Source organism: Coturnix japonica, unplaced genomic scaffold (assembly GCF_054131305.1).
Source record: "Coturnix japonica strain WE unplaced genomic scaffold, WE-NBRP24 Scf042, whole genome shotgun sequence".
NCBI lineage: Eukaryota > Metazoa > Chordata > Aves > Galliformes > Phasianidae > Coturnix > Coturnix japonica.
In genome coordinates, this window is record NW_028188945.1 from 2,933,245 (window position 1) to 2,956,009 (window position 22,765).

At 54.9% G+C, this 22,765-nt stretch overlaps 4 protein-coding genes and 1 long non-coding RNA gene across 22 annotated transcripts in view; 3 read left to right on the forward strand and 2 right to left on the reverse strand.

Annotated features, from left to right (window-relative positions):
- LOC146752719 (SUN domain-containing protein 3-like) overlaps positions 1 to 10,968 on the forward strand; it is a 34,531-nt gene extending 23,563 nt beyond the window's left edge. For 5 of the 18 annotated variants that reach the window (XM_085531407.1, XM_085531410.1, XM_085531405.1 and 2 more), the window contains 4 exons: positions 5,788 to 5,892; positions 6,274 to 6,315; positions 9,217 to 9,384; positions 10,105 to 10,968. In XM_085531407.1, coding sequence (XP_085387533.1) covers positions 5,788 to 5,892; positions 6,274 to 6,315; positions 9,217 to 9,384; positions 10,105 to 10,396 — 607 coding nt within the window. In that variant the 3' untranslated portion in view covers positions 10,397 to 10,968. Of the gene's footprint in view, positions 1 to 4,675; positions 5,082 to 5,787; positions 5,930 to 6,273; positions 6,316 to 7,830; positions 7,916 to 8,454; positions 8,556 to 9,216; positions 9,385 to 10,104 lie in introns of those variants that run through there. The other 13 variants (XR_014940429.1, XR_014940430.1, XR_014940426.1 and 10 more) reach the window with 13 other exon arrangements.
- Positions 1,053 to 4,143, forward strand: LOC146752720 (uncharacterized). Its single transcript, XM_085531368.1, has 8 exons — positions 1,053 to 2,471; positions 2,586 to 2,711; positions 2,773 to 2,865; positions 3,003 to 3,062; positions 3,145 to 3,209; positions 3,441 to 3,516; positions 3,717 to 3,763; positions 3,917 to 4,143. The coding sequence occupies exons 1-8, from the start codon at positions 1,848 to 1,850 to the stop codon at positions 4,116 to 4,118; spliced, it is 1,293 nt and encodes a 430-aa protein (XP_085387494.1). The 5' UTR covers positions 1,053 to 1,847; the 3' UTR covers positions 4,119 to 4,143.
- On the reverse strand, positions 6,495 to 8,458 carry LOC146752721 (uncharacterized). Its single transcript, XR_014940459.1, has 2 exons — positions 8,279 to 8,458; positions 6,495 to 7,601 (listed from the first exon to the last, which is right to left on the reverse strand). It is a non-coding gene; the product is annotated as an uncharacterized LOC146752721 (long non-coding RNA).
- Positions 10,969 to 14,067: 3,099 nt separating the features above from the next.
- Positions 14,068 to 17,098, reverse strand: LOC146752722 (uncharacterized). The gene is made up of 5 exons (XM_085531372.1): positions 16,750 to 17,098; positions 16,296 to 16,425; positions 15,274 to 15,387; positions 15,041 to 15,190; positions 14,068 to 14,196 (listed from the first exon to the last, which is right to left on the reverse strand). Exons 1-5 carry the CDS (start codon positions 17,028 to 17,030, stop codon positions 14,086 to 14,088), a joined length of 786 nt encoding a protein of 261 aa, XP_085387498.1. The 5' UTR covers positions 17,031 to 17,098; the 3' UTR covers positions 14,068 to 14,085.
- A 1,578-nt stretch (positions 17,099 to 18,676) lies between these two features.
- LOC146752723 (uncharacterized) lies at positions 18,677 to 22,262 on the forward strand. The gene is made up of 2 exons (XM_085531380.1): positions 18,677 to 20,165; positions 21,005 to 22,262. The coding sequence occupies exons 1-2, from the start codon at positions 18,677 to 18,679 to the stop codon at positions 21,451 to 21,453; spliced, it is 1,938 nt and encodes a 645-aa protein (XP_085387506.1). The 3' UTR covers positions 21,454 to 22,262.
- The last annotated feature ends 503 nt before the right edge of the window (positions 22,263 to 22,765 follow it).

Consider the following 22,765-nt stretch of genomic DNA (forward strand, 5'->3'; position numbering starts at 1 on the left):
AGGAGGTGGATCCACCTCCATGGGCTCCATGGAGGGGGTCACATGGCTGGTCCAGCCGTGACGGGAACGGGCTCTCTTGCCTGTCTGCCGCCTGATGGTCCTGGCGGGCCCCCTCCTCCTCCTCTTCGACCCTGCGGTCCCCAGCTACATCTTCCCACCTAAATCCTGGGAATCCTCCAGCCTCGCTCTCTTAGCTCCCCACATGGCTGTTAATGGCCAGAGCTCTCAGAGGTGAGTGCGTTGCGTGGGGCAGCGGTGACCAAGGTGACTGCTGTGACATGGCCAGGGTTCTAACATGGTGGCCACACTGCTGGCACTGCTGGCACTGGCGTTCCACATGGCATGAGGAGGGGGCTGTAGGACAGGGCACGGCACGGGAGCCAGAAGACAATGGTCCTTGGGTTAAAAGGGGCGCGGGACTGCGCACATTCCCTTTGTGTCCCGTCCCCCCCCCCGACTCCATCCCATAACCCGTGTAAACCACCCCAACACCATCCCATAACCCATCCCAACCCCAAACCCATCCCATAACCTCTAGAACCCCTGCCGGCACATGGGGTCCCAGCCAGGCCAAAAGCCAGCTGGCAAGGAAGGCCCGAAGGAGAAAGCCGTCTGGTCGGATGGTTGCGGGGCGCCTGCCAGGCCAAAGGCCGGCTTGGGGATCCCTGCCAGGCCAGAAGCCTGCAGGTCTGGGAAGCCCTGCCAGGCCAAGAGCCTGCCGCCGGCCGGCAAACACTGGAAGGCCAAAAGCTGACTGGCCAGCCTGGGGAGTCCTACCAGGCCAACATCCAGCCTGCCCGGGGCTCACTGCCAGGCAACAAAATGGCTGACTGACCTGCTGGGCCTGTGAGGCCAAAAGCCGGCCACGCAGTCGGGGGGGACCTTGCCAGGCCTGAAGCTGGTAATGTGGTTAGATGGGCACTGCTAGGCTAAAAGCCAGCTGTCTGCTCTGGGGGGCACTGCCAGCTCAAATGCCTGCAGGCCAGGGAAGCCCTTCCAGGACAAAGGCCGATGATCTCACTATAGTGTCATACTTGATCCCGACAAAAAGACATTTTCTTCCAAAAACACTGCTTTTCATCTCCAAAAGAAGAAATTTTCTACAAAAAATCACTCTTCTTAGCACAATATGATTCTTTCTCCCCAGTATAAGATTTTTGTCTCAAAAATGCAATGATTTCAGCATTCAATATCTATTTATGTCAAGATTTAGACAGTTTTCACCCGAATATCACTATTTATCCCAGAATGCAGAAAGGTGCATTCTTTCTTTCCAGGATCCCAATAACCAGCTGTGCTGTTTATGACGCTTCATGGCTTCTCCTGGTGGTTCGACGTGTCCGGCCTCACCTAGAAAGGAAAACTCAAAGCACAAACAGTTCCTAACAGGTGCCACAGGAGGATTTTCTCTCTGCCACTGGATGGACCAACCAGATGCTGCCTGGAGGGTTTCACTTCACTGGAAGGACAGGAATGGGAGCCTGAGCAGATCCAAGCTGAACTTCAATACTCAATGTGTTCAATGCTCACAACGAATGGGTTGGTTCCAATGGGCCCTATGCCCCCACTAAAGAGCTTTGACAGCTCACAGCACTTGCCCAGAGCACTGCAGGTTGTTTCTCCTCTGCACTGTGGGGTCTCAGGGGTGGGAGCCTGCAGTTTTCTAAGCTTATTTTGGCTGAAAACAAGTCCCGTGTCAAAGAAAGCCAAGCCTGCCCCTTGATCCTCATTGAGCTCTGAGGCCGACCTGCCCTGGGTGCCCAATGAGCACCAGTGAGAGCTGCAGCAATCGAGATGCTCATCATTAGAGATGGCAGCGGTCAAGAGGTTCAGGCCCATGCAGGAAGATGCTGAGAAGGGCAGCGGGCTCAGCATCTCATCCTGAGGCCAGCCTGCCTGAGGAGGCCACCTCCATCCCCACTGGTGGGGGCCATGGCACACAAGGGGTGAGCATCAGCCTGAAAAGAGCAGAGCTGGGCTCCTGCAGGCAGGGCAGGCAGCAGGCGGGCTCAGAATGGGCAGCAGCCATCACCGCCTGCATTCCATTGCGTCGAATAGGCTGCTGTGTGACATGGAACCCAGGAGCCACATCAGAGCGGCTGCAGGGCGGTGGGTGCCACATCCAGGAGGACCTTCTGGCGAACGACTGGAAGCATTTGGAAGGGATGAGTTCCCATGTGGCTGTTGCCAACAAGGAGCAACCTGCGTGTGTGATGCGCACCAAGATGAGCTGGTGGGAGGACGGCCCCGCAACAGGCTGTGGCTCCCAGGAGTCCAGATGGCACCAGCAAAGGTGTGGGGATCCACAGCCAGCACACGGCACCGTTGCCAATGGGCACCAGCCGGCCCCATTCCGCAAGCGATGCGGGTCCTGCAAGCAGCTGTGTGAGTGGTACAGCAATGCGGGCCCAGTTTGCCAGCGGAACATTAACAGCATGCAGCAAGTGGAGCTGCTGCAGGAGCTGGAGCAGGTGAGCACCTAATGGACGGGCACACAAGGGCCGAGCTGCCGGCTGAAGGGCACCCTGCCCATGGCATGGCAGCAGAGGGCCGGGGGACAACGCTGCTCCCTTCCCCTCCCACAGGCTCATGAGCAGCTCATGGAGAACCGCACGGCCACGGCCAGGGAGTCTTTATTGAAGGTGAGGAGATGCTGCTGTGTGGTGTGGGGTGGGAGAAGTGCCCTCGTGTGGGTCTGCAGCTCCAGCCCTGCAGGCCCTGCTTGCCCCGATGGAGGAGGCAGGAAAGGACGGAGCCCCATGGGAGCACCAGTGCCCTGACGGTCGATGCTCTTCTGCTTTCCCACAGAATGCCCAGCAAATACGGGCTGAAAGAATGGCTGCCCGTAAAGAGGAGCTGGAGCAGGTAGGGGGCAGTGAGGGCTCGTCCTCACAGCTCGGCATCCTCACGCCTCTGGCTGTGCAGGAGGACCTCGGTCCCAATCCCTCGGGTCCATGGGACCCAACGCAGCCACCCCTGGTGGTACATGCTTTGTCTTGCAGGAGAAGCAGCTCATTGCCCAGCTGGAAGAGCAGCTGAAGGCTGAGACAGAGGAGATCGAGGTAGTGTGGTGGGTTGAGGGAAGGGGTGGGGGGCTGCTCACCCCCATGTTGTGGACCTGGAGCTCATGTTTTTGTCTTCCAGGTGCTGCACAGGGAGAAACAGCGCCTGCGAGAGGAGCGGGAGGAGCTGGAGCTGGAGGGTGCCTGGTGAGTGGGTATGGTGAGTGGGACCCACCCATGGGACCCTGCACCCCACGCCTGCACACGGGGGTCTCTGACACACCTGGGGCAGCAATGGGACTGCAGTGCTGCTGGAGATAGGGCTCTGGTTACTGCACGGTGTGGCAGAGCAGCCCCATCCCAGCCCTGGGGGGTGGGCACACAGTGCTGGGGAGCCCCCCGTGGTGATAGACTCCAACCAAGCCTTGTTCAACACAGGCAACAGCATCAGATGGAGCTGGAGGTGGAGTGTGAGCCTGGGGCTGTGCTGCCGGAGCTGGTGGAGGCACAGCTGGTAAGGGGCAGAACACACAGCACCCTCACCCCATCCAACAGGGGTCTCCCCATCCAACAGTGGTCTCCCCATGCAATGGGGTCCCCTTGAGGACAGGGCTCCTTCCAGCACTGTTGTGCTGCTGGGCTCCCGAGTCCTGCATGATCCCCCTGCTGTGCAGCAGACCCTGACCTCCATCTCTGCCCCATCTTCACCTACAGGAGAAGAAGGAGCGGGCGAGGAGACGTGGGTTCTCCTTCTGGATGCAGTGAGTATCCCCTCATTGCTCTTTGCCAACAGCAGCCGGGTTCCCATCAATGTGCTGATGGCCTGGACCCCTCTTCAGCCCCTTTGGCACCATATGGGGCTGTGCTGCCATGGGGCAGGGACGCCTCATTCCCAACCCTCTTTCACCCCACAGGACCATCTGCCTCATCTTCGTCTGCCTCCAGCTGCTGCTCATTGCTGTGCTGGGCTCTGCCCTATTTTACGCCCAGCACTATGACCAGGAGCTGCTCTATCGGCTCCTGCTGCGGGTGCTGCCCCAGCCAATGTACGCTTCCGTGGCGTACTTTGCAAGCAGGACCCTGCGTGTGGTCTGTGATGGGCTGCTGCCCATCTGACCACCCAGCTCAGTAACCCCTCCCAGCTCGGGGCTGCGTGCTGGGATAGGGAACAGGGCTCTGTCCCCACGGAAGGGGCCTCTCCTGTGCTCCCGCCCCCAGGCACAGCAGTGGGGCCGCCATTTGGGGTGGTTTACACGGGTTATGGGATGGAGTCGGGGGAGGGGGCGCTCACAGGGAATGTGAGCAGTGCCCCTCCCCTTATAACTCCCATCCCCAACTTTTCCTCACAGAGCGCAGCAGACACAGCGAAGGGGCTGCAGCAACATCAACTGCCGCAGCAGGGAGAGCGCGGGAAGCAAGCCAAGGAAATGGCAGCAGAAACATCTCATGGCGAGAGCATCCTGCCCGAGGAGTCCTCCCACAACACATCTGGATCGCTGCCACCCAGAAGGGAAAAAGCGGGGTCTCCCACTGACAAGATGGCGGCAGCAGCATCTCGTGTGGAGCCCAGCCTGCCCGAGGAGCCGCCTGTCCTCACATCCACGTCGCTGCCACCCAGCAACGAAGGAACGGGGTCTCCCACTGAGGAGATGGCAGCAGCAGGGGCCAACGGATCGTTGGTCAGCTGCTCATCCCGGCCGGGCCGGCCACTCATTGGCCAGCGGCAGCTCCGGCCCGCCCATGCCGGCCTGTCATTGGTCAGCGGGTGCGCCGCCGACGCGTGTCGCCGTCTCATTGGCCAGCGGCAGCGCCGCCGGCTCCGATTGGCTGAGGCTCCGCGCGCGGGAGCGGCCGCCATCTTGTGTCTCGGGGCCTCCCGGCTCTCCCTTCGTTCGGCTGAAGCCGCTGCCGCAGCCCGGGCCGCCCTGCACGGCAGCGCCGGTGCAGCCGCTGAGTGCCGGAGCTGTCCGGGCAGCACCGAGACGGAACCGCGGCACGACGGGAGCGGTGCTGAGGACGGCGGCGCCGGAGGTGTGCGGGAGAACGGGGCCGGGCCGGGGCTGGGGAGAGGAAGCTGAGGTGGGCTGTGGGTGTAGGGGGCAGTGGGGGAGGAGTGGGGGGGATGGGGGAGTTGAGGGGGCTGTGGGGTAATGTGTGGCCGTGGGGGGGCTGTAGGTCCTATGGGGCTGTAGGGAGGGCCTAGGGTAATGTGGGGCTGTGGGGGGCAGTGGGATGGATGTAGGGGTGAACAGTGGGGGAGATGGGGTTGTAGTGGGCTGTGTGGGGATCCCGAGGGATAGGAGGAAATGGGTGGCTGTGAGGGGAATGTGGGGTCTGCCGGTGGCTGTAGGGGGATATGGGGATGTAGGTAGGTGAAGTGGGAATGTAGAAAGGTGTGAGGGGCTTATCGGGAGAGCTGTGGGTCTCTAGGGAGCACTGTTTGGGCTGTAGAGGGCTATAGGGCTGTGCGGGGTTTGTAGGAGGATATGGGGCTGTAAGGTGCTAGGGGGAGTGTAGGGGTAGATGTTGGTGTATGTGGGGCTATGGGGAGCTTCCTAGTGGCCATAGGAGGGGTCTGGGGTTCTAGAGAGTTGTCTGGGACTTTTGATGTGGTCTAGGGCTATATGGGACAGCGGGGGCTCTGGGGAGAATATAGATGACTGTGGAGGGGCTAGAGGGCTGATGCTGGGCTGTGGGGGGCTCCAGGGGTTATAGGGGCACGTGGGGCTAGAAGGCTCTCCCTCGCTTCCCCTTTCATTTCCCCCTCCCTTTTCCCCTTCCATAGCAGAGTGGGTGAAACGCTAGTCCTGAAATTTCAGTCAGAATTGGAAGAGAGAAGGGAACGGCAGGAACGGATCAGCCGGGCCATGGGGCAATACCTGCTGGGGAGGTACCGGATGTTGGGGAAATGCTGCCCCCAGTGTCAGGTGAGGGGGGGGGACATGGTGGGTCGGGAAGGGGCCCGGGGGGGGGGGGGGGGGGCAGTGTGGGGGTTGTGGTAGAGATGGGGGGGCTGAGGGGGGGTCTGGAGGGGATAGTGGGGTGTTGTAAGCAGGGGAGCTGCTGCCCCCATTGCCAGGTGGGGGGGTTATGGGGTGGGGGATTGCTATGGGGGGGTATTACTGTTGGGGATGGAGAAATGTTGTGGGGTCTGAAGTGGGGGGTTGGGTTCATGGTGGGGAGGCGGGGGTGGGAGTGGGCCATGGCACTGTGGGGGGCTCCCTGTGACTCCCCCACCTCTAAACCGTACCCACCCCTCCCCACCCCCCAGACGATTTTCCTACAGGACTATTAGCAGCATCTCTGGAAAGGGGTGAGTTGGAGGGGGGGAATTGGGGGTCAGGTGGTGGGGGGTTGGGAGTGGGATGGGGGGTTGGGGGTGGGGGGGGCAATGGGTTGGGGGTTTGGGGATGGGGGGACAAAGGGTTGGAGGGTGGATACGGAGTGTGGTCAAGGGACCCATACTCCATGAACCCTTGGAGAGGGGTCAAGTGACTCATCTGGCAGCCTCGTTTTGGGGGGGGGGGGCGCCCCCAGCACCCCCTGCCTCAAAGAGGCGCCCATAGCCCCCTGCCCCCCCTGTGGCCTCTAAGATCTGGGGGACGAAATGGGGGCAGCGCAGCAGCAAAGAGGTGGCGGATGCGACCAACTCGACGGGGGTGGTCCCGCTGCCCCCCAAGTGTTTAGATAAGGCCACCAGAGCCCGGCAGAAAACACCGGGAGGACCCCCCCAAGCTGCCAACCCCACCACAAAAGCCCGGAGCCAACAGCTGCCCCGCTGCCCTTCATCCCCTCCTCCGGCCGCCAGCTCTAAGTGGGGCAGGAGAAGCTTGGGGGGGTTGGAGAACGTGGGGAAGAGGCTGGCGGCCAAATGGGGGGTTAAGTGGGGCGATGGGGGGGGTCCCGAGGCAGAGGAGGAAGAAGAGGCGCAGGGAGGGGTCAGAGCTGGGTGCTGGGCTAAGGAAGCCAAGCAGTGTCAGAAGGAGGCAGGGATGGGACAAAGACCCCCCCCGGGGCCCCCAGAGGGCGGCGTGGAGCAACGCCGACTGGGCAGTGGACAGCAGTTGGGCTTCTCAGAGCCCCCTAGCACCCACAGCAGCTGGGCCTGGGCTGCAGGGGTCAGGAGGAAGGAGTGGGCAAGGAGGTGGTGTGGAAAGGGAGGGATGGGATCCAGCGAGGGGCTGCTATGGGGGTCCCCCCTGGGATCCTGAGGTGCTCCATCATTGGGAGCCCTGGAGGTGGTGCCATGGGGGGGATCCTTGTGATCTGGATCCCACAGTGTTTTGCCAGGGGGACCCTTGGGATCCAGCAGTGCGATGTGGAGCGGATCCCCAGCATCCAGTGATGTGACAACACTGGGACCCCCGGGGTCTCTAAGGGCTGCATGGAAGGGAGGTGCATTAGAAGGGGAAGGGGTGCACTGGGATCCAGAGGAGCTCAGCCCCACGGTGACACGAGGCTGCCCAAGGCTGTTGGGACCCAGTGGATCATAGTGTGAGGCTGGGCCGGGATCTGGCAGCAGGTTGTGGAAGGAGCCACCTGCAGACATAGGAGATGCACCAGGATCTGGTCCAGCAGCACGGCAGGATTCAACAGGATCTGATGAGAAAGAAAAGAGATGGGGGTGAGATCCTCCATCCATACAAAGATCCCCTGGATTTCCCACCCCCCACCCACCAGCCCTCCATAAATCCATGGGACCTGATGGGGCGAAATCAAGGTAGACTACATCTACCGCTCTCCCCCCGTCCACCCAGCCCTGGCTGGGCCACACCCATCTCCTGTCTTTGTGCTCACTGCTGTCTCTCCATTCCCTGTTTGTTGCCAGGAAATTCTGCAGCTGACACAGCATGCAATTGAGAGAGTCGTGGAAAACAGCTACTGGATGCCCAACTGGGCTCTGAAATCCCTGGGTATGTAGACAGCTTCACTACCATCAGCTTTGCGCCTGGCACTCCCCAAAACCTGCCCAGCTCTGCTTCCTGTCACACTTATCTCATAGAGCTTTAGGATGGCTGAGGTCTGAAGGGACCTTAAGACCATCCCAGTCCAACTCCCTGCCACTGACAGGACTGCCACCCTTTGCATCAAGGCGCTCAGGGCCCCATCCAACCTGGTCTCCAACGCCTCCGGGAATGGGGCATCCATGGCTCCTCTGGGCAGCACATTGCAGGGCCTCACCGCCCACTGGGCTCAAGAATTTCCTCCTCACATCCCGTCTAAAGCCCCCATCTCTGAGAATTTAAAAACCCTTCAACTCTGCTCCCAGGGCTGACCGGCTCATTTCCCCAGGTGCTCAATCAGCGCATCAGGCCGGGACTCAGCGGTTCCCATACACAGCAGGAGGGATTCTGCACCCCAGAGCCCCGCCAAGAGCTTTGGGGAATGAGCATTCACTCCTTCAGCTTGTCTCTGGGCTGTCCCAGTGCACGTCTGTCCATCTTTATTTCAGGTGCCACTGTTGATGCGGAGAGGACAACCAAGAGTTACGGTGGGAAAGGCCGGCTTTCTCCCCTCTTTTCCTCCGCAAAGTCCCCTGAGACCCTCTTGCAGGTATGGCAGGAGAAGTGCTGACAGTGGGCTTCCCCCCCTTGCTTTCGCCCCCCTCCCCCCGCAGACACCCCACAGGGCCCCATAAGGGCTCCCCCTCCATCCCGCAGCCCTTCCTTCCCCCGATCTGTCCCCCTCCATCCTTTCCTCCTCCCCATCCTTTCCCCCTCCTCAACCTTCCTTCCATCCTTCTCCCCCCCATCCTTCCCCTCCCTTTCTTCCACCATCCTTCCCCCCCATCCTCCCATTTCCTCCCTCCATCCTACCCCCCATCCTTCTCCCAGTCTTTCCTACCCCCAACCCTTCCCCCCATTCTCCCTCCCCCCATCCTCACCCCATTCTGGCTGCACATCCATTTCCTTTGGCCCAGCTGCTCTGCTCAGCCCACACTCTTCCCCACATCACTGACACCAGCGTTGGGAGGGTGCTGGGCTGACAGATGCTGGGGAGGGCTGCCCCGCCGGCTCTGGGCAAGCAGAGAAAGGCGGTTGACTCCAGAGCTGTTGTCCGAACCTTTGCATATTCCCCTCCTGTCCCTTGAGTAGCGTTCCATTACGGGGAGCACGGCAGCCCACACAGAAGACAAATTCTGTGCTCCTTGCCCAGCATCCAGCTCTGGCGACTCTTTGCCTCACCGCTGATGGACGCATCTCTCTCATTTCAGCCTGATATTTCTGTTGGCAACTGCTGGGCTTTCCAAGGTTCGCAGGGCCACGCCGTCATCTAGCTGCCTCAGAACATCTGGCCCACGGCTTTCACTGTCTGGCATGTCTCCAAGGCAGTGTCTCCCTCTGGGGATGTCAACAGTGCCCCCAGAGACTTTGCCATCTTGGTAAGTCTCTGCCTGCTGCTGCTTCTGGAGGCCCCCGAGGAAAAAGCTTTGCCATAGAGCCCCATAAGAGCCCATTGAACCCCTATAGAGCCCCAGAGATAACCAACAGAACACAATAACCGCAACATAAGACCCCATAGACCCCCACAGACACCCCGAAGAGCCCTATAGAGCCCCCACAGACACCCCATAGAGCCCCATAATGCTCCGTAAAACCCCATAGAGCTGCACAAGAAGCTCATAGAGAACCAAAGAGCTACATGGTGCCCGACAGACACCCAACAGGGCCCCATAAGGGCCCTACAGACACCCAACAGAGCCCCATAACTGCCACATAGAGCCCTGTAAGACCCCATAGAGCCACACAAGAGCTCATAGAGCACCATAGAGCCACACGGTAGACACTCAACAGAGCCCCATACGACCCCATACAGTTGGGAGCTCCCAAATTTCAGTGGTGGGCTGCTGCAGAGCACGGCATCCTGTCTGAGGGCACCGAATCCCTCGGCTGGTTCCATGTCTCCAAAGGCCTCTGCTGCTCTTTGTGGCCGAGCAGCTGGGAGCAATTGCTCCACGTGCCCTGACTCAGGTTCGCCCTCCGTTGTGCTCCAATCCTACCAGAGCACAGGGAGGGTTGGAAGGGCTCCCACCTTTGGCCTCAGTGTGTTCTTTATGGCACGGCCTGCCTAAGTGTGACCGCCATCATCTCTTGTCTTTGAGGGAGTGGATGAGGACGAAATGGAAACTCTCCTGGGATCGTTTGTTTACGATGTGGACGGAGAGATCGCCCAGGCCTTCCATGTTCAGGTATGGCAAGTGCAAGGGGGGAGGCTGGGCTGCCTGCACGGCATGGGAAGAAAGAGCTTTCCTGCCCACCCTCTGCTCTCCAACATGGCCGACTCCCGCGGGGTCCCTTTTGCAAGCCTTTGGAAGCACTTGTGCCATGGCGCTTCCCATGCCCATAACAAAGCCTCTCCTCTGCTACTGCTTCACTTGTATACTAAGGCCTTGAAATAACTACAAACTGCTTCACTTGTATACTGAGATCTTGAAATAACAACAAACTACTTCACTTATATACTGAAACCTTGAAAGAAAAGATTCTTCTCTTGTTCTAAAGGCACAAACAACATTTGATTCCCACACTGATAAGATGGGTGATAACAAGAGAGGGGTCTGCATGCTAAACAACTATTGAATATGGATCAGAATTCCAGGAAATCATTGACTGTGGGGCGAACAGTGGGAGCTGTGGGGCACTATGAGATCTATGGGATGCTTTGGTATGTATGGGGAGAACAGTGGGAACTATGGGGCACTATGGGGCACTGGTCCCCCTCCGGCCCATAACGAAGCCTTTCCTCTTTGCATTGGCAGGAGAAGCCCCTTCAGTCCTACAAAAGGATTAAAATGGATGTACGCAGCAACTGGGGGAACGTGGAATACACCTGCGTATACCAATTGGAAATCCACGGCAACCCCTAAAAACACCTAAAAACCCCTAAAAAACCCTAATAAACCCTAAAACCGCCTAAAAAACCTAAAAACCATTAAAAACCCTAATAAACCCTAAAAACCCCTAAACTCTGATGCGTACCAGAGGGTTTTATTTAGGGATTGATCATTCAATGAAGAGATGTCGATAACTTTCTGCCCGACTCGAGGCTGGTTGGGGGGAGGGAGGAGCTGCAGGGATGAGTTGGGTGGGTGTTTGGGGGGGGGACTGGGGTGGGGACCGGGGCGAAGCCACAGGACAAGCAGGCCAACTTGGCCGAGTTCCCCAGGGCACAGCACATGCTGGATGAGGCAGAGGAACGTGCTGACACGGCTGAGTCCCAGGGTAACAAGCTGCAGGCACAGAGCCATGACATCAGCATCAAGGTGGTTTCCTACTCCGCATCCCTGCCCTCCATCTTCTCACCTCCCTCCATCTCCTTTCCCAATAGAAAGGACTCAGTGAGGAACGAAAGCTGCAGATGCTCTGCCTTCCAGCCCCAACCTCTGATCTCACAACCCCTTTGGATCTCTCAACTCTCCTGCTTTCAGCCAATAAGAGTTGTTGAGCGGCAGCAGCTGCATTTGTGGGACAGGGCTTAGTGTGGGTAGTGCTGTGGGTTTGGTGTGGGAGCCACGGGAGATGGAGGGTGGCCAAGAGTGTGAGTTGGCCACTCAGGCCATCCCACAGTGCCGTGAACCTTGATCCATGGTGACTGAACATCATCGTAACTGGCTGTGGGGCACAGTTGGTTGCTACAGGACAGTATGTTCCCCTATGCACTTCTATGGGTCCCTGCAGGTACATGTGTGAGTGTGTCAGTATAGCTCCCATATGAGTCTGTATTTGTTCCCTTTGGCTCCCCGTGGGTCTCTATTGCTCCCTGTTGTTCTTATGTGGCTCTATGACTCTCTATGATGTTCTTTTGGTTCTCTATGGGTCCTGTGGGTTCCTGTCCCTGACAGACGGTGGGAGGGACCGGGTGATAAGAAGGGCAGAAACAGCCCCATTTCTGTCCCTGGCCATGTTGTCTAGAGCCCCATGGGGAACCTTAGAGGCCATAGCTTGTAGGCAAACAGAAGCTTATGGTGCATAGCTTACGGGGCTAAGCTGTGGGGGTTATGGGACAGAGCATCAAGGGCAGTGGTGGTTCTATCGGACACAGCCAAAAAAAGGGGGCTTAGAGGCCTTAACAGCCCTGTAGAGCCTAAAGTCCTTGAAGCTTAAGGGTAGGCCTGGAGCCGAGGTACTAAAGGGCTGGACTGGAAGCACTGAGGTTTTGAGGGCCTGATGCACAGAGGGACGCCAAAAAAGAGACCACGTGTCCATGAGCATTTATGGCACAAAGGAAGGCTTAGAGCTGTAATGGAGAACACACCTGGAGGCACAGATGCCTGCAAGCTGTCCTAGAGGCATAGGGGGAGGCCTAAAGGCTTAGATGTTGCCCAGGAGGCTTAGAGGCCTTAAGGTGAAACAGCCTGGAGGGAGGCCCAGAGCCTGGCCAAGAGGCCTTGCAGCTTAGTAGTCTTGAGGCCAAGGTGAGGCGTGGAGGCCAAGCAAGAGAAAGCCTCTGTGGGTAGGAAGCTCTTGTGAGCTGTGGTGTGGGTACCTGCCTCTAAATAGGGCCGCGTGAAGGGAAGGGCAGGGTGTGTGATGCAGGAGAGAGGAAAGGACACTGCAGAAGTGGCACAACACTGTAGCAGTGGAACGGTAAACTGAAGAAACTGCTCTTGACCAGAAGCTTGTGGTTGGCTGTGCTCAGATCCTCCTCCAAAGAGATGCTCTTCATGCATTTCTTGTCTCCTTTCTGTCAGAAGCTGATGGAAGCAGCCTTCCAGCAAATGGCAGCCTTGCAGAAAGCCAGGGGAGGAGCACAGAGCCAACAAAAGATGAGAATTTGCCACCAGGGAACGGTGGGCCGGTCCCCGTTACCTGAAGTAATAGACGTCGCTTTTCCCGGCGCTCAGCCCCGATTTCCGTATCACTTCTTCCTTCTTCCACCCGGGCGGTAACGCCGGACAATCCACCCGCCCTTGTTTCTCCATCCCCGGTACCGGAACCGAAAACAGCCGAAAAAAGACGAAGTTCGGCTGGTGTTCGGCGCCGGTTCGGCTGCCGGAGGAGCCTGCTGAAGGTTTTTCCGGTTTACTTCCGGGTTGGTCTGGCCACTTCCGTTCCGGTTCGGCTCTCTTCGGAAGTATTCGGATGCGCTCGGGTCGTTCTGAAGCGACTTCCGGTTAACTTCCGGGTTGCTCCGAGATCCACTTCGTCTCCGTTCGGAAGCGCTCGGGTCTTTTCGGAGCGAGTTCCGGTTTACTTTCGGGTTCCTTCGATTTCACCTTCGGAATTCTTCGGAACCGCTGGGGTCGGGTTCGGAACCCCTCCCAGCGACTTCCGATTGACTTCCGGGTTGCTACAGGTGGCTTCCGGTCGGGTTCGGAGCTGTTCGGAACCTTTCGGAAACGCTCGGGTCTATTTCGGGATCGCTACGAGCAATTTCCGGGTTTTTCGCGCTTCGGTTCCGTTCGGAAGCGCTCGGGTCAACTTCGGAAACATTCAGAAACTTTCGGGTCCAGTTCGGAGCCGTTCGGAGCCGTTTGGGGTCGCTACGAGCGACTTCCGGGTTTCTTCAGGCTTCGGAACCATTCGGATCCTTTCGGAAGCTCTCGGGTTCACTTTGGAGGAGCTTGGAAACGCTCGGAGCCCTTCGGGTCCACTTCGGAGCTATTCGGGATCGCTACGAGCAATTTCCGTGTCTCTTCGGGCTTCGGACCCTTTCGGAACCATTCGGAACCGTTCGGAATCGCTCCGGTCGACTTTGGAGACGCTCGGAAACACTCGGGTCCAGTTCGGAGCCATTCGGGATCGCTACGAGCGACTTCCTTGTTCCTTCACGCTTCGGAACCGTTCGGAGCCTTTCGGAAGCGCTCGGATCGACTTCAGAACCACTCGGGTGCACTCGGAAGCGCTCGGAGCCGCTCGGGTCAAGTTCGGAGCCGCTCCGCTCGACTTCCGGGTTTCTTCGGGCTTCGGAAGCCTTCGGATGCGTTCGGAAGCGTTCGGAAGCCGGAAGTCCCTTTATGCCTCTCTAAACCCGGAAGTCTCTTCTACCCCGTCCAACTCTATGGCCCTGGAGGACCGTCTCAATACAATCAATGCGTTGCCATCTGTTTAATGAGTTACAAGCGTTAATTAATGAGCTTTAATTAATCCCGGAGCAACATCCGGGTCTTTTCTAGATCCGTACTGAAGAGGCGAGCCAAGATGGCGGCCGGGAGAGACCGGAAGTAGCGATTGAGGCGCTGGGTTTGGAGTTCCTATAGGTGCCAAATAGTGAGCCATTAAAATGAATGGAGGCTCTGAGCTGCCAAACAGTGAGCCATAGGAATGAATGGAGGCCCATAGGTGCCAAATAGGGAGCTATTACGGTGAATGGTGGGCCAGATAGCTGCCAAATAGTTAGCCATATGAATGAATGGAGCCCCATAGGAATGAACGGAGGCCCATAGTTGCCAAATAGGGAGCCATTCGAATGAATGGAGGGCCAGGGATGCCAAATTGTTAACCCATAGAGCCCCATAGAGACCCCATAAACCCCATAGAGACCCCATAGCACCCCATAGAGCCCTATAGCCCCCCATAGACCCCCATAGGACCCCATAGAGCCCCATAGACCCCCATAGACCCCATAAGGCTCCATAGAGCTCCATAGAACCCCATAGAGCCCCACAGACCCCCATAGAACGCCATAGAGCCCCATAGACACCCCACAGACCCCCATAGGACCCCATAGAGCCCCATATAGACCCCATAGAGCCCCATAGAGACCCATAGAGCCCCATAGACCCCCATATACCCCCATAGACCCCCATAGACCCCATAGCTGCCAAATAGTGACCCATAGACCCCTATAGACCCCCCATAGAGCCCCATAGAGCCCCATAGACCCCCATAGGACCCCATAGAGCCCCATAGACCCCCATAGACCCCCATAGACCCCATAAGGCTTCATAGAACCCCATAGAACCCAATAGGACCCCATAGAACCCCATAGGACCCAATTGGATCCAATAGGACCCCATATAGACCCCATAGCCACCCATAGAGCCCTATAGACCCCATAGACCCCCATAGAACCCCTTATATACCCCATAGACCCACCATATTCCCGGTGCTATAACCCAGCACCAATAGGATCCCGTCGGGGCACCCGCTCTTCAAGTAATGCTGGCTCCCCATAGGGAAGAATAGGACGTCCCCCACTTCCACCTCGAAGCTCAGGCTCTCCCCATTCTCCAACACCAGGCCGGCCTGCATTCGCATATTCATGAGCTCATTAAGCCTCATTTGCATCCCACCCCCCTATATCCCCTATATATAATATAGGGCCTTACCTTGCCACAGCCTTGGAGGATGTAAGCCAGCTCGTTAGCGTTAAGATGATAATGGGGTTGGCCAAGTTCATTAGGGAAGATCCTTAGGGTGGCTATGGTGAGAGGATCGGGGTGCTGCAATGGGTTATATATAGGATCATATAGGGTTATATAGGTTTATATGGGGGTCTATGGGGTCCTATGGGGGTCTATGGGGCTCTATGGGGCTCTATGGGGGTCCTATGGGGGGTCTATGAGGGTCGTAGGGGTCCTATGGGGTCCAATGGATCACTATTTGGCAGCTATGGGGGCTAATGGATCGCTATTTGACAGCTATGGGGCTCTATGGGGTTCTATGGGGGGTTATGGGGTCTATGGGGCTCTATGGGGTCCTATGGGGCTCTATGGGGTCTAATGGGTCTGTATTTGGCAGCTATGGGGCTCTATGGGGTCCAGTGGAGGGTTATGGGGTCCTATGGGGCTCTATAGGGTCCTATGGGGTGGCTATGAGAGTCTATGGGGTCCTATGGGGCTCTATGGGTCACTATTTGTCAGCTATGGGGCTCTTTGGGGGTCCTATGGGGGGTCTATGGGGTCTAATGGATCCCTATGGGGCTCTATGGGGCTCTATGGGGGTCTATAGGGTCCTATGCGGTGGCTATGGGACTCTATGGGGTCCTATGGGGGGTTATGGGGCTCTATGGGGTTCTATGGGGCTCTATGGGGTTCTATGGGGCTCTATGGGGGAATATGGATGACTATTTGGCAGCTATGGGGTCCTATGGGACTCTATGGATCACTATTTGGCAGCTATGGGGCTCTATGTAATCGAACGGATCACTAATTGGCAACTACGCTTTCCAATGTAACCAAATGGATCACTATTTGGCAACGCTGGTTTCCTATGTCTTTTATTGGCTCACTATTTGGCAACAGTGGGCCCCTATGTATACCAATGACTCCTTATTTGGCACCTATGCATTCCATTGGCTCACTATTTGGCAACCGACCCCTCCAAGGTCCTGGCAGCTTAAAGGCGTTACCTGAAGGAGCGACTGGATGTAAATGAGATTCACTGGTTCCATCCAGGTCCTGGCAGGTCGATACGGAGCCCAGTGGAAAACTCCGCCATTAAATGGTGCCGGAGGGGAACCTAAGGGGGATAGAAAGGTCCTGGAAGGTTAAAGGAAGGGTCCTGGAAGGGGAATATGGGATTATATGGGGGTATTAAGGTCCTGGAAGGGGAAGAATGGGGTCTAATGGGGTCTTATGGGGTCTATGGGGTCTTATGGGGTCTATTAAGGTCCTGGAAGGGTAATGCCATGGAAGGTCCATGCCATGCCCTATAGAATATAGGGGAAATCCTATAGGGTTTTAGGGTAAACCCACGAGGTAAATGGATTACAAGGTAGGGGAATAAGGGTTAAATGAAGCCATAGAGGAAAAGGAAGGATATTCTTAAAGGTGGAAGAGAGAAAGAGGAAGTGGAAGCAAAACCAAAGGCTGCGGCCTACCTGCACCACGTAGCCATGGACGTTGGCATTAAAATGCCAGTGGGGGACCCGGAGCGCTCCGGGTTTGATCCTGATTAAAGCCAGGCTCATTTTGGCTTGATGCTCGTGGAGGCTTTGAGCGAAGATGCGAGCTTCTCGATCCGGATAACGCTTGGGATCCAGCCAGTACATCGCCCATTGGATTTCACCTCCAGGGTAGCGTTGTGGCTGGAAAGGAAATGGGCTTATTCCTTTTCCTCTTCCCCCTCCCCTTCCCCTTCCCATAGGAAAGGAAGAAGATACCCCATAGGACCCTATAGGACCCCATAAGCCCCATAGGACCCCATAAGACCCCATAGGACCCCATAAACCCCATAGGAATCAATAGGAAGCAATAGGACCCCATAGAACTCCATAAGACCCCATAAGACCCCATAGAACCCCATAGGACCCCATAGGACCCTATAAGACCCCATAGGACCCCATAAGACCCCATAGGACCCCATAGGACCCTATAAGACCCCATAGGACCCCATAGGAACCATAAGACCACATAAGACCACATTAGGCCACCAGGTCTAATGAAGGATCTGATCAAAGTATTCCAGTCCTACTCCTCACCTGCATCACCAAAAGTCTCAGCTGTTAAACGCACACGCTTCCCAGCTCGAGCAAAGAACAACAGTACGATTGCACCGCGTGTTTCCATGTGGCGCTACCTATGTGACCGTGGAGAAGACATGAGGAAGTGGCATGATCAGCCTACTTCTGCACTACGAGGACGGGTGAAAGAACTACTAGACATACCAACCGCCAGTGGAGTTGCTCCAGTCATCACAGGTAACCAATAGAGGGGCCCTGCCCTCAGTCAGGGGAGGGAAAGGGATAATAGAGTTTATTGGACTGTGTGGATTCGATGGCCTGGCACATCAGAACCACAGGAATATAAGGCGCTGGTGGATACCGGTGCACAGTGCACCCTAATGCCCTCCAGTCATGAAGGGACAGAATCAATCCATATTTCTGGAGTGACTGGGGGCTCTCAAGAATTGACTGTGCTGGAGGCTGAAATAAGCCTCACTGGCAAAGACTGGCAAAAACATCCTATTGTGACTGGCCCAGGGGCTCCATGTATACTGGGTATTGATTACCTCAGAAGGGGGCATTTCAAGGATCCTAAGGGGTATCGATGGGCCTTTGGGATAGCTGCTGTAGATATGGACAACATTAAGCAGCTGTCTGTTTTGCCTGGCCTGTCAGAGGACCCGTCTGTTGTGGGGCTGCTACGAGTAAAAGAGCAGCAGGTACCGATTGCTACAAAGACAGTGCACAGACGGCAGTATCGCACCAACAGGGATTCCTTGATCCCCATTCATGATTTGATTCGCCAGTTGGAGAATCAGGGAGTGATCAGTAAAACTCACTCACCTTTTAACAGTCCCATATGGCCAGTGCGTAAAGCCAGTGGAGAATGGAGGCTGACAGTAGACTACCGTGGCCTGAATGAGGTCACACCCCCATTGAGCGCTGCTGTGCCGGACATGTTGGAACTCCAGTACGAGCTGGAGTCAAAAGCAGCCAAATGGTATGCCACCATTGACATTTCCAATGCCTTCTTCTCTATTCCTTTGGCTGCAGAATGTAAGCCACAGTTTGCCTTCACCTGGAGGGGCATTCAGTATACTTGGAACCGTTTGCCCCAGGGGTGGAAACACAGCCCAACCATTTGCCATGGGTTGGTCCAAACTGTACTGGAACAGGGTGGTGCTCCTGAACACCTGCAGTACATTGATGACATTGTTGTGTGGGGTGATACAGCAGAAGAGGTTTTCACAAAAGGAGAGCAGATCATCCAAATTCTTCTACAAGCCGGCTTTGCTATTAAGTGAAGCAAAGTAAAAGGACCTGCCCAGGAAATTCAGTTCTTAGGTATGAAGTGGCAGGATGGACGTCGTCACATCCCAACAGATGTGATCGACAAAATCACTGCCATGTCTCCACCAACTAGCAAGAAAGAGACACAATCTTTCCTGGGTGCAGTAGGCTTTTGGAGGATGCACATTCCAAACTACAGCCTCATTGTAAGCCCCCTTTATCAGGTAACGCGGAAGAAGAATGATTTTGCATGGGGCCCTGAGCAGCAGCAGGCTTTTGAACAGATTAAACAAGAGATAGCCCGTGCTGTAGCCCTGGGGCCAGTACGGACTGGACAGGATGTAAAGAACATCCTCTATACTGCTGCTGGAGAGAAAGGCCCCACTTGGAGTTTGTGGCAAAGAGCCTCAGGAGAGACCCGAGGCCGACCCCTAGGATTCTGGAGTCGATCATATAAGGGGTCTGAAGAGTGCTACACTCCAACTGAGAAGGAGATCTTAGCCGCGTATGAGGGGGTTCGGGCTGCTTCCGAAGTAGTCGGGACTGAAACACAGCTCCTTTTGGCACCTCGACTGCCAGTGCTGAACTGGATGTTCAAAGGACAGGTTCCCTCCACCCATCATGCTACCGATGTCACCTGGAGCAAGTGGATTACGCTGATTACACAGCGAGCGCGAATGGGAAACCTCAATCGTCCAGGAATCCTAGAGGTAATCATGGACTGGCCTGAAGATAAAAAGTTTGGAACATCACCAGCAGAAGAGGTATCACGTGCTAAAGAGGCCCCACCATACAACGAATTACCAGAAAATGAAAAGAAATATGCCCTATTCACAGACGGATCATGTCGCATTGTAGGGAAGCATCGCAAATGGAAAGCTGCTGTGTGGAGCCCCACACGACAGGTTGCAGAGGCCACTGAAGGTAAGGGAGAATCAAGTCAGTTTGCAGAGGTAAAAGCTGTCCAGCTGGCCTTAGATGTTGCTGAACGGGAGAGGTGGCCAATGCTGTATCTTTATACTGACTCATGGATGGTGGCAAATGCCTTATGGGGGTGGTTACAGCGGTGGGAACAAAATAACTGGCAACGGAGGGGAAAATCTGTTTGGGCCGCTGAACTATGGAAGAACATTGCTTCCCGAACAAAGAATATGGTTGTAAAGGTGCGTCATGTGGATGCACATGTGCCCAAAAGTCGGGCTACTGAAGAACAACAAAACAACCATCAGGTAGATAAAGCTGCTAGAATTGAGGTGGCTCAAATCGACTTGGATTGGCAGAATAAGGGCGAATTATTTCTAGCTCGATGGGCTCATGAGACCTCAGGCCATCAAGGAAGAGACGCAACATATAAGTGGGCCAGAGACCGAGGGGTGGACTTAACCATGGATGCTATTGCGCAGATTATTCATGATTGTGAAACATGTGCCATAATTAAACAAGCCAGAAGGATGAAACCTCTCTGGGAGGAAGGGCGATGGCAAAAGTATAAATATGGGGAGGCGTGGCAGGTTGATTATATCACCTTGCCACGATCTCGCAGTGGTAAGTGTTATGTACTCACTATGGTAGAGGCAACCACTGGGTGGCTTGAAACATACGCAGTACCCCATGCAACTGCTCGAAACACCATATTAGGTCTTGAGAAACAAGTCCTGTGGCTACATGGCACCCCAGAAAGAATTGAATCTGATAATGGGACACATTTCAAAAATTCTCTTATAAATGCTTGGGCCAAAGATCATGGCATTGAGTGGATTTATCATATTCCCTACCATGCACCAGCTTCTGGTAAAATTGAACGATATAATGGGTTGTTGAAAACTATGTTGAAAGCAATGGGTGGTGGAACATTTAAGCACTGGGAGAAGAATCTGGCAGAAGCCACTTGGTTGGTCAATACTAGAGGATCTGTCAATCGTGATGGTCCTAGTCAATCTAGCCCCCCACACTGTAGAAGGAGATAAGGTCCCTGTTGTACATGTAAAGAACATGTTGGGAAAAGCTGTTTGGGTCCTTCCAGCTTCTGGAAAGGGCAAACCTATCCGTGGAACTGTCTTTGCCCAAGGACCTGGGTGCACTTGGTGAGTAATGCAGAAGGATGGGGATGTTCAATGTGTGCCACAAGGGAATTTGATGCTGGGGGAGTGCAGTCAATAATTTTATGTATCTATATATATATATATATATGTTTGCATGTGTAGTGTATTTTAGTTATTATAGTTGTACATTTAGTTATGTTACATGCAATTCTACTATTTAGCTATCACAATTTTACATACGTGTATATATATGTATATATATGTATATATTAACCATGATGTAATAATGTAGAATAAGGGGTGGAATGTCATGGTTTTGTAATTTTGTAATTTTGCTATCAGTATTCCACATCATAACATCATGTCAAGTATGGATACTTCTGTTGAATGTGCAGTCCACAGAAGAAGACTACATATTCCAGAGAACAACGGGAGTAACAATAAGTCACGGGACCAGGACTCTATATAATCTCGTTCCCAGGCTGGAGTGCCCTCCTTCTTCTCTCGAACTTCTCGGAGAGTGGGAAGCGTTCCAGCCGTGTCGCCTAGAGTTCACAGTAGGCCTCTCGGTTTTCGGAGACTCTCTCTCTCTGTTTCGTTCGATTTTGTTAGCCTTAATTATATTATATTGTGTTATCTTGTATTTCGATATCATATTTAGTAAAATAAGTTTTTCCTCCTTAGATTGTCGCTGTTTTATCCCACTCCCCTTTTCCCCCTCCTTTCCGGGCCCCGGGGGGGGGGGGCGTGGGGTGGCTTCCCCTGTCACGGGCATAGGTAAATCTAAGTAACCCGTGACAGCACCACATCCAAATGGCTCTTAAACACATCCAGGGACTGCAACTCAACCGTCTCCCTGGGGAGCCTATTCCAGTACTTAACTACCTTTTCTGTAAACAAGTGTTTCCTAACATCCAACCTAAACTTACCTTGGTGCAACTTGAGGCCGTTTCCCCTTTTCCTGTCACTTCTCACCAGTGAGAAGAGACCAGCCCCACTCTCACTGTAAGCACCCTTCAGATACTGGAAGAGAGCGATAAGGTCTCCCCTCAGCCTCCTTTTCCTCAGACTAAACAGCCCCAGCTCCCTCAGTCTCTCCTCATAGGGTTGATTTTCTAAGCCCTTCATGAGCCTCATTGCCCTTCTCTGGATCTGCACCAGCACCTCCATGTCTTTCCTGTGCTGAGGTGCCCATAACTGAACATGGTACTTGGGATGAGGCCTCACCAATGCCGAGTACAGGGGCAGGATGACTTCCCTAGTCCTGCTCACCACGTCATTCCTGATACAAGCCAGGATGCCATTGGCCTTCTTTGCCACCTGTGCACAGGGAAGGAGAGACTGAGGGGTGACCTCATTAGTATTTATAAATATGTTAAGGGTGAGTGTCAGGAGGATGAGCCAGGCTCTTCTCGGTGACGTCCAATGATAGCACAAGGGGCAGTGGGTACAAGCTGGAACACAGGAGAAAAACTTCATCACAGTAAGGGTAACAGAACACTGGAACAGGCTGCCCAGAGAGGTTGTGGGATCTCCTTCTCTGGAGACATTCAAACCCTGCCCAGACACTCCTGTGTGACCTGGTCCAGGTGTTCCTGCTCCTGCAGGGGGATTAGACTAAATGATTGTTACCTCGATCTGGTAACCTGGAAAGTCAAGTCCCTTTGTGAATGTGTATCGACGGCCCCGACCAAGTCACAGCTGTTTGTTACACCATTATGGTGAGCGGTAAAATGGCGTTTATTGGAATGTGAGGGTCCCTTATATAGGTATCCAGTTTCATCCTTACCTTTTTTACATATGCATGACCCAGCAGGGGAGGGCCTATCACGTTACATCCCGAGGGTCCGATTTCGCCTAATACAACATCTCCCTCTCCCCATGCTTAACAAAACCATGCCCCGTTACAACGCAAGCGCCGATCCTAATCCTAATATATAAAAGTGTTAGTACTTATATAAATTTTTTTGGTGAGTTATTTAAAAAGTGACGTAAACATGCAGAGGTATGTGGTGCAGTGTGTAATAATGTTAGTGCTTCTTTAGTTAGTATTTTCAAGGCATCTTGGGCTATATTATACAGTTCATCCTTCTGCTCAAAGCT